Below are 14,426 nucleotides of genomic sequence, written 5' to 3' on the forward strand. Positions count from 1 at the left end.
GCATCACAATGTGCATCCTGACCTGAGGAGGCAGGACGCCCTCTGAGTCCAAATGGCAGGCAGGAAGGGAGATTTCCCTCTGCTGGGGAGGGCCTGCCTAGGGAGTTATACTACTTGAGCTGAGAACTCACACAGTGCTGAAGGACAAACTGCAAGTAGGGGAGGACATCTCATAATGAAGTCACCTGCAGGGAGATGGTGGGTGGGAGGAGGCTCCTAGACACAAATGTCCGCATGAAATGGGCAGATGCGTGCCCTGGAATCCAATGTGTCCTCCACACACCAGCTCCAAATGCTTCACTGTCCTCTGAGTACCCTCAAAGCAGCCTGGTCATGGGCTCTGGAGCAGATGGAACCATTCCCTGAAGCAGGCGCCCACTCTCTGCTGTGCCAACAGGCCTTGCAATACTATGTAGGAACATCTCCAGGACTTCGTGGGAACAGACCTGCAGTGCTCCACCCACCCTCCCTTCACCCTTGGCTTGGAACAGAGGGTCCTAGAATGAGGGACAAGTTGCTCAGATCAGGCTATGGGATTGACACCGGCCATGGTGTCCAAATCAGGTTTGAAATCCCAGTCAAGTGGCTTTCAGACCATGGCTACTGACAAGCCAGTGGTGCTACCTGGCACGTGGTGCCATGTGCCAACACATTTTAGTTTCGGGGTCAAATGCATCATGCCACAACACTCTGGAAGGGAGTATGTGCATCAAACATGTAGCTGCCCACTCTCAGGGATATAGTTATCCCAAGATGAGGGGAGAGCCATGAATAACCCTGGACATGAGGCATAAGGGCTTGGGTTGCCCCAGCCATGGAAACAAGAACCACGTTTTGTACAGGGAGAGAGACAGGAAGAGAAAGCAAAGGCAGAGCCAACCCAGAATGGCCTGGCATCATCTCCTGTTGAACCATCTCATAGTGGTGAAGGACCAGGGAACGAGCAAGCTTTTGGGACTGGAGAGCACCTGGGGGGGGGGAGAGAGGGAAGGTGAATCTGAGGAGTGGTAGCACAGGCAGCATGAGAGATGAGACAGAATACAGGCCATGGGTCTTCAGCTCAGGAAGCAAGGGTGTGGTTGTGTGTGTCACTTCCCTACCACCAAAGGGATGTCTATACTCAGAGCAGGAGGAGGGGAGAATCCTTAGCCTTTGCAGATACCAGTCCCATATGGCAGTCTCTGATTGAAAAGCACCTGCAGCAATAGATTCTGCCCTATGAAGAGTCTCATCTCTGTACTAGGGGTGAGGAGAGAAGCAGGAGGCTTAGAGCTGCTCGAAGAGGTTCTCAGTGTAACCTTGGTGCCTTGAAATCAAGACACAGACCAGGAAGAGCACCAAGATAAGCAGATGTTGGGGGGTGGGGGAAGGAGAGAGAGAAAGAGACCAGCTATACAGGCCTATCATGGCCCTGGTACTGCCACAGACAAGCTCCTCATGAACTGCAGCTTGAGGGTGAGTCCACAACCCTGTACACAGATCAGCAGGACAGGTGGGAGATTCCACCTAGTGTGGCTTCCATGATGACAGCCCATCATAGCCCCTGGGCTGGGTTTTTACACATTCAGCTTGCTGGCGATGGTCATGAGAACCTTCAGGATGGGCATAAAGCCGGACACCTCACTGAAGCTGCTGCTGCTCACCACCTGGGTGTGGATTGCAAGGCCCTGCTGGTAGTTTCGTGCCTCCACACAGCAAGCGATATCATGAAGCCCCATCAGGATGTGTGGGGACAGCTAGAGGGGAGGAAACAGACACACTGTCAGCAGGCTCAGACTAACACTAGCTCCCTCCACTCCTGGTTTGTGGTCCCTCCCTGACCCACGGTAACCAAAGCATCTGACAAGCACCTCCAGTTGGAGAAAGGCTTTGCTCTGTGGTGGAGCCTGAAGGTTCTTCCCCAGCCTCTTCAGACACTGGGGAACTTCATACACATGGCAGCAGCAAGGAGAGTTAAGTTAACTCTCCCTGCTGAGTTAATGGAAAAAAATCTAGGTCCTGTCCAATGAGATGGGCAAAACCAGTGACGCTGGCCTGTTAACTGTGGAGTTAATGCTACAGATCTCCAACACACTAGACCAAGATCAGCCCCAAACCATCCTGGGGACCACCATTCACTCTTACCATCACAATGAACAGAAAATTCTATAAAGGCATGTGGGGGCAGCTGCTTACTTCCCACCACATCAGCAGCCTCACCAACCTCATCCTGGGGACCTCTGGTTTAATATATTCTAGGGGAAAGAGACCATAGGAAACTAAATTCACCCCATGTAGTAGTGACCATCTTGCCCCACCAACAGATCCCAACTCACAGGTCACATGTACCAGACTGCACACCAGTGAGTATGGTGTTGGAGGAAGGGGACAAATGAATTTGGTTTCAGAGATGGGATGAAAGAGTTAAGGGTCATGGCTCTTAAGAGGGTCATCACCTCCCAGCTCTTCAGAGGGCACAGCTCTCTGCAGTGGACAATGCTAGCACAAGCACATTTGGTGTGGGGAAGGGCCTGGACCCTGCTCAGCATCAGGGCTCGGGGCTTGACTGCTTACCGCCTGCTCCCGGAGTTTCTCATACAAGCACTCCAACCGCTGCACTGCATCCTCCAGCTTCCTTTTGGTTTTCTGAAGCAAAGAAATAGTCATCATTGGCTTTGGCGGGGTTCAAAGCCCCACTAGATTCAAGGTACCATATCTCACCCCAATGCTAGAGGGAAAACTCTACAAGTACTAATTAACTTGGTTTAAGTACCATCTGTCCATGCCCACTGTGGGGGAGCTGCTTGCTAAAGACAAACAAGTCATTTCCTGCTTCTCTGCTGCCTTGTGGTAAAATACTGTATTAGCCACCTACTGCTACCTTGGGAGAGCTGCACGCCTATTCCTGATCCTAGAATAGTTGACATCTGAGATTTACATTGTTTTTCTATACCAGGAACAGTGTCTGCCCAGATGCCATCTCAGCCTTACTATTCCAAGCACTACCCTTTTTGGGCTTCCTGAGTAGAGGCTCTAGCCCCACCCTGTTCCGACCCCTTCTCTCACTCTGGAAAGCTGTCAGGGAAACAAAACAGCCTCCGTTCATGGCCTAGGTCAGGGTGGGCAAAATCTGGCCCATGGGCCAAATCCAGCCCACCAGGCTATTCTATCTGGCCCACAGGGCCCCCCAAAATTAGCAAATTAATATTTATTTGTTCCTGGCTGCCTGTTAAAAATGACAGGACCCAGGGGCAGTAGGACCCAGGGGGAGCCAGCAGGACCAAGGAGCCCAGCCCCACCCCACCCCACCCCACCCCCAGTCATTTCCCTGCCTTCCTGCCCCGACACTGCTCCAGCACCACATGTACCGGGGCTGTATCACAGGACTGGGGAGAACAGGCCATGCTGGTACCCTGGGGCCAGGAGCAGGATGGGGGTGTGTGTAGGCAGGGGCAAAGTATATGTTCTCACAGGGTGAGTCCTACATGCACACCCCACCCATACGCACACCCACATGCTCCCTTGTCCCCCCACCCCACATACCCACACACTCATAGCTCCCCACAAACCTATATTCACCCCCAATAATATACAAGAGCAAGACTTCATTTTAAGCTATTGTGCAATCATCTCTATGCACACTACACAAACACATGTAAATCAGGACAAAAACATGTAAATCAGGACAAAAACAATTTTGAAATCAAATTAACGAATGCTGTAGATGTTTTGTTTTAGAATATACATTTGATACTTTTCTGGTTCCGAGAAGGCAAAGCCCCTTGCTGAAAGGAGTACTTCTGGGGGCAAGGGGAGGGACTTCTGGTGGCAAAGGTCAGGAGTTAGGAGGCGGGACTTCTGGTCACAAGATGGCAACCAGGGGGTGGGGCACCTGTTAACGGGCAGGGCTACTCATGCAGCCCTTGACAGCTAGTCCAAACTCAGTAAGCAGCCCTCTGCCCGAAATAATTGCCTGCCCCAGCCTAGGTGGTGGGGATATCTGCTCTGCAGAAGCTTTCCCCTGTCAGGCCTGCTGACAGTGCTAGGCTTTTTCCTGTTCTTCAAGACAGACAGCAAGGGGCAGGGCCAAGTGCCCTTCAGAATGACAATGGGATGCAGGAGAGACGACTTAAGAGAATGAATCTCTAAAGCACAAGGCTGACAGTCATGCTGAAACTTTCAAGAGAAGAGAGCCAGATACTAATCTACAGGGACAGAGAAGACAATGGCAGAGCTGGAAAGAGATCCCACACGACCCCAACCCTTTCCTTACCTACAGCACCTGCTGGGGGATGGGGGAAGAGAAGAGGCTGTAAACCCAACTCACCGGGTCTGTGGCAACTGCAGAGCAGCGCTGTACCAGTCCTTCAAAGGTGGTTTTCAGCCCTTGGTGTTCTGGGGGCACCTCTTTTCTCTCGATCCTTTCCACAGGCATCTGGTGAAACTGGAAACAAGAAGCAGTGGGAGTGCACAAGCTGAGGACAGACAAGTCTTCCACCCAGCTGGGGGAAGTGAAAAACAAGGGGCGCACTGGTTCCTCTGGCAATGTGTGGGAACAACCTGAAAGCATTAGTAGCCCATCACCTCTGAGCTTTTTTTGAATTCAAAGCCCCAGTGAGGCTGTTGGCCTCTGGGGTAACTTGATTCTGGTCAGGGTCACTGCCTCCTACCCACTCAGCAGTCTGCCATGAGGCTGCCACATTCTACCCGAGCTCTAGAGAGAGCTTTAAGAGAGGAGAGGCAGCTACGGGCTCGGATATGCCCAAAGGATAAGGATCTCCAAACCCCAGTGTGGAGTCTGGTAGGGGAGGAATGCCCTGGATTACCTGCATGCTGCCTTCTTTGGGTGCTCCTGGGGGCGCCTGGCCTGACTCCTGGGATCTGGGGTTCTGGGGCAGGAGCACTCGTGGCTCGGCAGGGAGGTTCATTACTGGAGATGTGATGGGAGCTGGTGGAGTGAACTTCTCTGGCAACTAACAGTGAATAGAAAAATACAGGGAGAGAAAATTCAATGCTGTAAAAACCCCATGCCTAGAGGCCCAGGAGCTGGTTGCAATTCCCCCCTGCCAAACTCATCAACATCCTTTTCCAGCATTCATTTTAACTGGAGAGCTTACAGAATGATCCCCAAGTTGGGCTGTACAACACCTCTCACTTACTTCCACCCAGTGGATCAGAGTGCAAGGTAGTCCTGGCACGTCCCAGTGCCCACACTCAGCACCCAAGGCCACGGGACAAATCCTCTTGGACTTGCCAAAATTGCTCAATCAAACAGCTGTGCTGCACCAGAAAGTGCCGCTCCTCAGAAAGCCGCCTCGGGTCTGCAGTGGCACGAGTCATGAATGCAGAGATTAGCAGCAGGAAAGTGCCCGACAGAACAAGTGTCGTGGGACTTTTCCTGACAAGGGGGGTGAGTGGGGGAGAGAAGAGCCTCCTGAAAACACTTCATTCTGCCTCTGCTAAGCCTGAGTCTCCAAACAGATTTTCTCCAACTAGGCTGGATCAAAAGGAGATAGTTTTAACGAGAAACTAATCCAGCAGTAGTGAGAACAGCCTGGAGCAGGTTCCCAGCAACCCTGCCAGGAGTCTACTCCAAGCTAAAAGGGAAAGCAGGAGGGGGAAGAGACAGGGGGGGTGGGTGGAGGGAGCTCTTTACTACATCTGCCAGTAGGAGGCAACAATGGAAATAGTGGAGGCATGTTTGCTGCAGCCGACCTCACCTGGCTGGTCCTTTTGGAGGAGCCATAGCAAAGAATCACATAGGAGGACTAACTGGCTGAAGAAAAAAACTCAGAGCTACTCCAGTTGCAGCTTTGTCCAGCAGAAGGGAGAGTATGGGGGTTTGCTAGGGTACTGACTGTGGGGAGACCACAACAGCAGTATCCTGGTTAAGAATCACCACTCTAGCAGATACCTTGACTAAGCCGTTACCTTTTTCTTCTGAAGGCCTCCTCTTAGTGAAGAAGGATCATTCCAAGATTCCTGAGCTGGAGACAAAGAATAAGACACAGGCATGAAATTCATAAAAGAAGTCCAATGTGGTGGTTCTCAACCGCTTTCATTATACAGACCATTCAGGAAGCTGGAAAGTCCCCAGTGCTGAACCACCTTCCCCTCCCAACTTCCACTGCTTATTTCTCAGCATTTCATGGAAAGGCTTTTTGACTAGCTTTCATTCCATGGGTCATGGTCTGAGAACCCACCTCCCCAAGGTGTATTCTCTTCCTTCTGGAATTACACTATCTGGCACTGGAAGCACATGCACGAGCTGTGGGTTGCCTCTATTTAAGGGATACTAGGTTTGATGCTACTGGTGCAAGCAAAGCACTTCTGCAATTGTCTGAAGCTTCCCAAGTTCTGCACTGGGTGATGAATTCTATGGCTGAACCCAAGCCACATATTGTGTAGGGCTTCCAAGAACTCAGGGGCTCAGGCTTCCCACACAATTAGAGAAAGGAGTGTTCTGCTTTCTGAGCCAAAGCTACATGGCTCCAGGAGACAGGGGTTCTCCCCATCCCTGAAAGGAGTGCCTCACACAGGCAGTCCATAGCACTGAGGAATACAGGAAGCTGGGTGGGAGGCAGATACCAGGGAATGAAACTTTCTCCTACTGATAACAGGTTCCCAATCACCCCTTGGGTAAAAGGTTTCCTGGATTACAACCAGAAGGTAGTTTTCACTTACTCTATAATTTTTGGAGGCTAAGGCTGTTCTTGGACACAATCACACAGTGCCTGACTGGAGCCCCCTGGCACTATTATAACATAGGTGACAGTAGCACCACCCCTAAACTTAGCCCTGCCAGATGGAAAAGATAGTGCAAGTGCAGCATCATTTTACACTGTGATAGTCTAAGGCCTGCTGGAGTCTTAAAAGAACTGAGGACTGAGTGACTGAACCTGAACTGTCATAGGCTAGTATTTATTCACACAAGCCATGGGAGAAGGACACAAAGGTGATTATTATTTTAATGATTTTTTATTATTATACCAGCTAAATACTTCTGCAACCTTCTCTCCCATGTGTCTGCAATGATCACTCTCTGAAGGGCTTAATTAAGTTAGTAATTATGCATAGCCCTCAAGAGGCTGTGTCCTAGAACTGTGCTACTTCAGTAGTCTAGCAGGCTCTGGCATTGCTCCAGGGGTTTAGGCCCATGTAACTCAGTCCCCACCTGAATACCCCTCCATCTGGCAACTGTGCATGTGTGGGGGAGGGGGAGGATGATGACAGGACGACACCCTGGTTGCCTTAGTCTTGCTCCAGCTGTTCTGGAAAAACTAAAAGTGCCCAGGATGCGGACCCGCTAATTTGTGAGGCAGACACACTGATATGTACAAGGCCCCCCCTGCCTACTGCTGAGCTGCTCTGACAGCAACTAAGATACCTCCAAGCGACTGGCTGGGTCTCTCAAGTACAAGCCACTGGGCAGGATTCAGGATTGCTGGGGGTCTCTCTCCCTGGCATGCCCCGATGATTCCTTCTCACCTTAAAAAATACCTTAAAAATAGATCTATGAAAAAAGGAAGGCAGCAAGAAGGAATCTCAACCATAGAAATCAGGAAAAGACTCTTAAGAAAGCCTGGGTTGATCTGTACGTGTCCTATTCCCATTCATGTTAACAGGAGTTAACTGTCTGCCCAGGGAAGCAATTATAATTCTGGACCTGATGCATGCCCCCTTCAGCCCAAATACCAGAGTTGCCAGGCAGAGGGAGCATCTCAAAGGAAACAGATCACAGACTCCCTGCTGGAATCAAGCTGTTTTTCACAGGAAGTCGCTGGAGCTCTCTGTGCTTTTGCCAAAGGGACAGAATAAAAAGCCTCTGCACACGCAGTACTGCTCCACACTACTCAGCCTCCATTCCACACAAATGTTGGGGTTCCTAGACAAGCCAAAACTCACACTGCTCAGCAGAGTTGTCGAGTATTTGGGGGGGGATGGCTCCCCTCAGGAAGAGGGCTGTCCCCTGAAATGCATAATATGTCCATTATCTTAGGCACCCCCCGGCAAAAATAATAGTCAGCGTCTATGCTGTTGAGCTTCAGAGACTGGCAGAAGGAATTTAGTACAAGCAGAAGCCACTGTGTATAAAAGACCCTCAACAACACAGATCTTTTCCCTCCCATGAGTGAAGGTAGAAGAGCTGCATTCTGCCCCTTAGGAACCTTCAAATATAGAGACCATCAGAAAGCGGTATCTCTGGCACTGTCCGACTTCTCCACAGCAGACTGTCTGGGATCAAAATCCAGGCCCTGCTCTCAAAGCGGGTGGAGGAACTTACACCCCTCTGTGCCATTCCCCGTAACACCCATCCATTGGCTGGCAGCTGGGGAGCTTGCCAGCAACTAGAAGCTACAACCACAAGGGATTTCCAGTACCCATCCCCACCTCAGGGGCAACACTGATGTACCCCAGCCAAGGCAAGACTAGGCCTGCAAAAAGCCATAGGTCAGATGAAGGGAGAACAAGCTGGGAATATCAATCCACTAGGTTCGTTCCAGGGTTCCTGACCCAAAGAAGGATGCTGAAATCAGCTTTGAAGGAGAAGCAGCTGCTTCCCAATCATACTGGCCAAACAGATACCAAGGTGGTGAAATGAGATACAGCCACAACATTCCAAACCCTCCAGGGCTCATCAGCAACTGCATTAGGATTGAAACCTCATAGTCATCCCAAAGAACACGCTTAGTTTACCAGTCTCCAGGGGGGCAAGTATTTGCATTGCTATGCCTCAGCTCCTAGAAAAGCACATTTACAAGTTCCTGGACGTGCAAGGAACACAACAAACAGCAACAAGCGCGTGCGTGCACACATATACACACACCACACACATATCTAGATATATCATGTCTCACTCAAAGCAGCACCAGTACAGCAGCTGCTCTTTGTACTACCTGCATGATCCGAGTAGGGATCTAGCCAGGGGAAGAAACCTGAAAATCAAGGCAGGTTGTAGTCAGAGTCACGATCACCAGCTTCTTTGACTTTACCAGTAACATCCCAATGGCACACATGGATGATTTCAGATGGCTCAGTCTAGCCTGACCTAGGCAGTCAAGGGTATGAGCCCAGCCTTCATATAGTTGCACATGGCTATATTTGTCTGTTTCAGTCAACACTGAAAGTGATTCCTCTGTTTTCAGAGTAAATTTGGTTTGAGAAGCGCTGAACTATAGCTGTGTCCATCTTCTCTACAATATAGCAGTCAGCCAGGATCTACCAGGACTACATTTGCAAAGGAATCTCCATAAGCTGGATCATTTTTGTAAGCTAAGGACTAACAAGCACTACCTGTGATGGCATACTGTGAAATGGGGATACTTGTCTGCCAGGGTTTAGACCAAGGCCACCAACTCATCCTTGTAGGCCAAGAGGTGACAAATGACCTCACATCACTAGCAAGTTAGGCTGGATTCAGATCAATATTTCAGTCACGAAGGGCTCAGTTACTTCTGAACCATATCCACAGGGTCTGGGAAGTTCTGAAATAGATTTCTAGCTCAAGAGCCTGTTGGCAATGGGAAGCAAGAGCTGGAGCACAGTAGAAAGCCATTTTTAATCATGAACCCCCAGTGACAGGGGCCTTCTTCCTTAGGGAGACAAACCCATTACACTCCTAGCATTTCTAGAACATCAGGCCTCAGGTATGAACAAGCAGCATCTCAGGAACACTGGGCCTAAGGAAACCAGTTCATTAACCTAACATGGGCAGCACTGATTGAGGGATTCATGGGAACAGACCGACCCTCAGAAGACTCATTCTAATTAAGGACAGTACCCTCCATGTATGCACATCCTAGATAAGCGCATGATTTGCATAACAGAACAAATACAATACAGGTTCCATTTCACTGCCTGTTGCTCACACTGCAGCTAACTTCAGTCATCTGTACATTGCTGAACTGCATAAACTGTTACGTCCACATCATCCTTTACACCCAATGCCTCCTTTCTCTGCAACTGGACTCCAGTTAGCTGAATGCTAAAGGGCCCCAGAAATGGTGAAGGGGAAGCAGCCAATATAGGGCTGTTATTGGCAGCCCTTGAGTGATTGGGCTGGAAAATACTCACCTGTGGGAGGTGGAGGGATGCTTGCAGCTGCAAGAGGCTTGGTGGATGGAGCCCCTGGGCCTCCTTGAGGATAACCCATCCCTGTAGGACAGTTGAAAGGGGTTGGAGAGAAAGCTGCAGGAAGGTGGCCTGGTGTGGGCAGAGGACAACTTGCAGGAAGCTGCACAGGATGCTGAGAAGGAACTGAGGCTGGGGTGAAGATGGCAGATCCAATGGGTGGGAGACCAGGGGATGCCATGGGCACAGACTGTCTTGAAATAGGAGGCTGACTGGGAAGAGCAGGTGCTCCAGCAAGCCTGGGCCCTGGCAAGCTAAACGGCTGAGGTTGAGACAGTGCTGAAACCAAGACAAAGAACATCAGCTGCAGAATGTGTGCATCCCACCCTTCCTCTCACTGTGTGAGCACACTCCCCTCCCTTCTTGCCTTCCCCTGGGGAGCCTGCCCATCACCAGACAATGTCAGGCTAATTATGCCTGGGATTTCCCTCCATCATAAACATGCTTGATGAGCAACTCCTCCCATAAACTTAATGGGGGCCTCTGCCAGAGTTCCTCATATGAGGATGCTTTTATAGGTTGCGTCCTTAGACTACTCACCAGGTCCTGAAACTGTTGCTGGGGCCAAGCCTGAGGTGTATGGCGGGTATGTAGGCCGGACTCCTGGCCTGGAGTAAACATTGGTGGAGGGACTGTTGCTGGCAGGAGGCAGCCCAGCTGGGAGAGTAGTCACAGGCATTGCTGGGACTGGCTGAGGTGTGAAGAGCGGAGGCATTGATGAAGCTGATGCTGGAGGGGTGAATGATGGCTGGTAGATAAGCTGCAATAAAATGAACACAACATGCTGTAAGGCCTATCAGCCCCACCTTCCCTGTCCCAGAAAAGATGTTGATCTGGGTATTTCTGCAATGATACTGGATAAGAGCTCAGGTGCTACTGTCCTCTTACTCACCTGCCAATCAGCCCTTGATTCATCATGGGAATTGGCCTTTGACTATACTGCAAGCTCGCTGCTACTACAGCCAGTAACCTTATGATGTTCAGAAGCATCTACTGTCCACTCCAGCCTTCTTTAGATGTCTCTCCCCCTTTTCCCAGATCTTTTACTGCCTAGGTAATGGTCACTTGAGTTTGGGGCTTACCTTTTCTGGATGTCTGGGACCTGGCTTGTGAACTGGGCCTTGAGGAACAGAGCTGCTCTTGGCTGTTGGAGATGGAACTGCCCCTATGTGGACACGCGTATAGGGGAAAGGAGGAGGCTGCTGGTCACCCACACTCTCCCCCTGGGCATGGAAGAGTCTGTCTTGGAGCTGCTGGATCAGGAGCTGAAACAATAAAGCCAAGAGGAATGATTTGAGACCCTCAGAAAGGAGACTCAGAAGAGGATTCAGAAATGCCATGGCCCACCAGGTAGAATTCACTGGTAGTGACAGAAAGCCTTCATAATCAATATGCAGCATCTAATGAAGGCTCCAGAGGGCTTATGAGTAACTACAAGCCTCAGGATCCTGGACACCACTATGATTTCCACTGGCAGAGCTCTCTGATACCTCAACAAGCCTTTCCCCACACAAGTTGGCCACTATTAACATTTCCCTTTCCAACAAGACGGATCAGCCCTTCATCCTCACATCTCTATGCTTGTCTCAACACAGCGACTAGCTTTTATTTAGACAAGAAATGAATGGATCTTCCCCTGAGAAGCTGCTAATAACACTACTGTCCTGTGATCTACTGGTCAGCAGCACAAAGTTCCAGACCCTTCCTCTACACGCCACAAGGGACCGAGGCAAGCTATGTGTTCTAGAAAAGCTAAAAACTTCACCCTGAAATGACAGATTCCACTACCATTTGGGATATCTAGATTCCTGATTTATAGTGAAGTACCAGATCCCAAATGTCAAGTTCCTACCCCCCGCCTCAAATCCTATCCATTTTTCACATACCTCAGAGCTGTTAGGAAGATAGCTCATTGCAGCTGCCAAGCAACCCTGTGATGCCAAGAGGTTGGCATATTGGGTTAGCTGCTCCGCTACGACAGGTCCTGGTGCAGGCCCTGCAATTCCACGGAGAGTCTCAATGGACCTGCTGAGCACCATCACCTTCTCAACCAGGTCCTGAAGGGGCAGGATGAAAAGAAAACGCATGTCAAATTCACCACTGAGAACAAGATTTGCTATGCTAACCTCCCTAGTCAGAGACACAATCAGCCTAGCAGCTTTTGTCCAGAAGTCAGCATGAGGGAGAAGAGGAAAGTTTCTCTAAGCCAAATATGAACAGAAATTACTTCATTCAACAACAAAGACTATTACTGAGGAGCCTTCCCCACAGAGCTGGACACAAAAACATCTTGGTTGGTGGGGCAGGGGGGCGGGCGGGAGAAGACAAGAACCAAAAAACAAAACCAAGAAGTTAAGTTTCATGGTAAGAAAACAGCATAACATAGCAACAAGGACATTGTAACATGATAATAGCATCTCCAACAGACATTCCGTAGGCAGCTTCCAAGATACAATTACGTGAGGAAACAGGTTAAAATCTGTTCTAAGGAGGCTTCCTGATGGAGGCCACTACCACAAAAGCAAACAGGAGACTGGCCTGCTTCAGCTATTAAAATATTCAGTCAGTTCACTGGAAATAAAGACTCAGTCCATGGAAGCACAAGTATAGTTCTGGTTTTCATTGAAAGTTGCTTTGTCCAGTTGAAAACATAACCAGAAGAGGCATTCAAGACACTTTTTAGCTGCTGTTTACTATCAGTGGAGAAATAAGATAGGGGAGAAGGTTTGGGGGCCTTTTAGGTAAGGAGTATTATGTATTATCGCTTCTCGGCCTCTTGAAGGCTCAGATCAAGTGTTTAGTATACTAGTGCCTGACCAGAGGAGGTGCCTCACTCGCTGTGAAGGCCCAAAGACACATTGAAGGTAACCATCTTAGCCAAGGTAGGAAGGATGGCTTAATGCACTAGGACAATGGGCTAGGACTTGGAAGACTGAGGTTAAAGAAGCTCAGGCACTGACTTCCTGTCCTTCAGGACATTGTGGGTAGATAGGGGTAAGGTCCTCTCTACTGCACAAGGTACGTTGAGAAGATGAAATGCAGAGTCGCTCAGAGAAGAGGGTGAGGAGTAATAGATAAACTATCGCCACCAAAACACAGCCATGCAAATTCTACAGCACCAGACCCTGTCCTGAGCAAGGAGACACAGAAGGATCCAGGTCATCTAAACAAAACAAGTCGTTGGAGCTTAACAGCACAAATCTCCTTCAGCTGCAAACCTACAAACTAGTCTAGGAGACACTAGCTTCTGCAGCTGGAAGCAGCACAGCTGCTGAAACTAGAGTTAAAAGGTGCACTCTCTCTTTAATGGGGTCATGCAAAAAGATTCTGGATGGCAGACTAGCTTATGGTGGCCTCATGTCCATACTGTAGAACCAGTACCTGCAGCGCAAGGGGTGACGAAGTCTCATGGTATTTTACCCAACAGTCCACCAACCTCTCCACATTGCCTGATGAGATGTAGCAGAGGCAGGCTTCATTGGACAGTGCCCCATTGCCTTCTGACTCCAGACGGGCACCCAACATGTCTAAAGGGAATAGGAACAGGCATAAATTTCCACTTACTCCCATCTGGCCAGCTCATTCTCTCCCCGTCCTTCACTCAGTAATCTTACTACAGCTTTGCAAACTGCTATAGTCTCAGCTCAGGAGCTTGCATATAGAGCTAACTCTGGATTTGCTGCAGAGCGGCTGTTGTCATGAAGGATTTCCAGAGCCAAGCACCTGGCTAAAATTAAACAGCCAGGATTGATCAGAGAAAGAAAACCACTTGAAAGGAACTGAGAGAGAACAAAAAATCCCAGCCCCATCTCCATTCAAGAGGTCCAGACATCCTCCAGCAATTGCAAAAGTGTATACCATAACAGCTGCCTGCCTGAAAGCTCTCAACAACTAACATACCTGAAGAACAAGTGATAGGCTAGAAATATGGAAAACATCCTCTAGTGCAATAATGACAGCACCTCTCTACAAGGTACCACATCCTTTAGGGTTCTGCCCAGCAGTGTTTTACGCATCTCAAGTGATGGCACTTCAACTACGCAACAATGCTCAGGCATTTGAGTACTGGTCACTGGCCAGTTTCATAGATTTCATAGACATTAGGGCTGGAAGGGACCTCGGAAGATCATCGAGTCCAGCCCCCCGCCCAAAGGGCAGGAAGTCAGCTGGGGTCATAGGATCCCAGCAAGATAAGCATCCAGTTTCATCTTGAAGGTGTTCAATGAAGGCGCTTGAACCACCTCTGGTGGCAGGCTGTTCCAGACCTTGGGGGCTCAGACAGTAAAGAAATTCTTCCTTATGTCCAGCCTGAAACG

The 14,426-nt window shown here is 49.6% G+C and overlaps 1 protein-coding gene across 1 annotated transcript in view; it reads right to left on the reverse strand.

The window, feature by feature from the left end:
- Positions 1-6: 6 nt before the first annotated feature.
- The window catches only part of SEC31B (SEC31 homolog B, COPII coat complex component), a 64,573-nt gene continuing 50,153 nt past the window's right edge, over positions 7-14,426 (reverse strand). Inside the window, exons 17-27 of the mRNA XM_025209231.1 lie at positions 13,492-13,637; positions 11,997-12,167; positions 11,193-11,375; positions 10,651-10,870; positions 10,054-10,389; positions 8,877-8,915; positions 5,911-5,966; positions 4,806-4,952; positions 4,307-4,423; positions 2,554-2,625; positions 7-1,736 (exon numbers count right to left, since the gene is read on the reverse strand). Of these exons, the coding sequence (XP_025065016.1) occupies positions 1,557-1,736; positions 2,554-2,625; positions 4,307-4,423; positions 4,806-4,952; positions 5,911-5,966; positions 8,877-8,915; positions 10,054-10,389; positions 10,651-10,870; positions 11,193-11,375; positions 11,997-12,167; positions 13,492-13,637 (1,667 nt within the window). The 3' untranslated portion in view covers positions 7-1,556. The remainder of the gene's footprint in view (positions 1,737-2,553; positions 2,626-4,306; positions 4,424-4,805; positions 4,953-5,910; positions 5,967-8,876; positions 8,916-10,053; positions 10,390-10,650; positions 10,871-11,192; positions 11,376-11,996; positions 12,168-13,491; positions 13,638-14,426) is intronic.

Source organism: Alligator sinensis, unplaced genomic scaffold (assembly GCF_000455745.1).
Source record: "Alligator sinensis unplaced genomic scaffold, ASM45574v1 scaffold264_1, whole genome shotgun sequence".
Classification (NCBI taxonomy): Eukaryota; Metazoa; Chordata; order Crocodylia; family Alligatoridae; genus Alligator; species Alligator sinensis.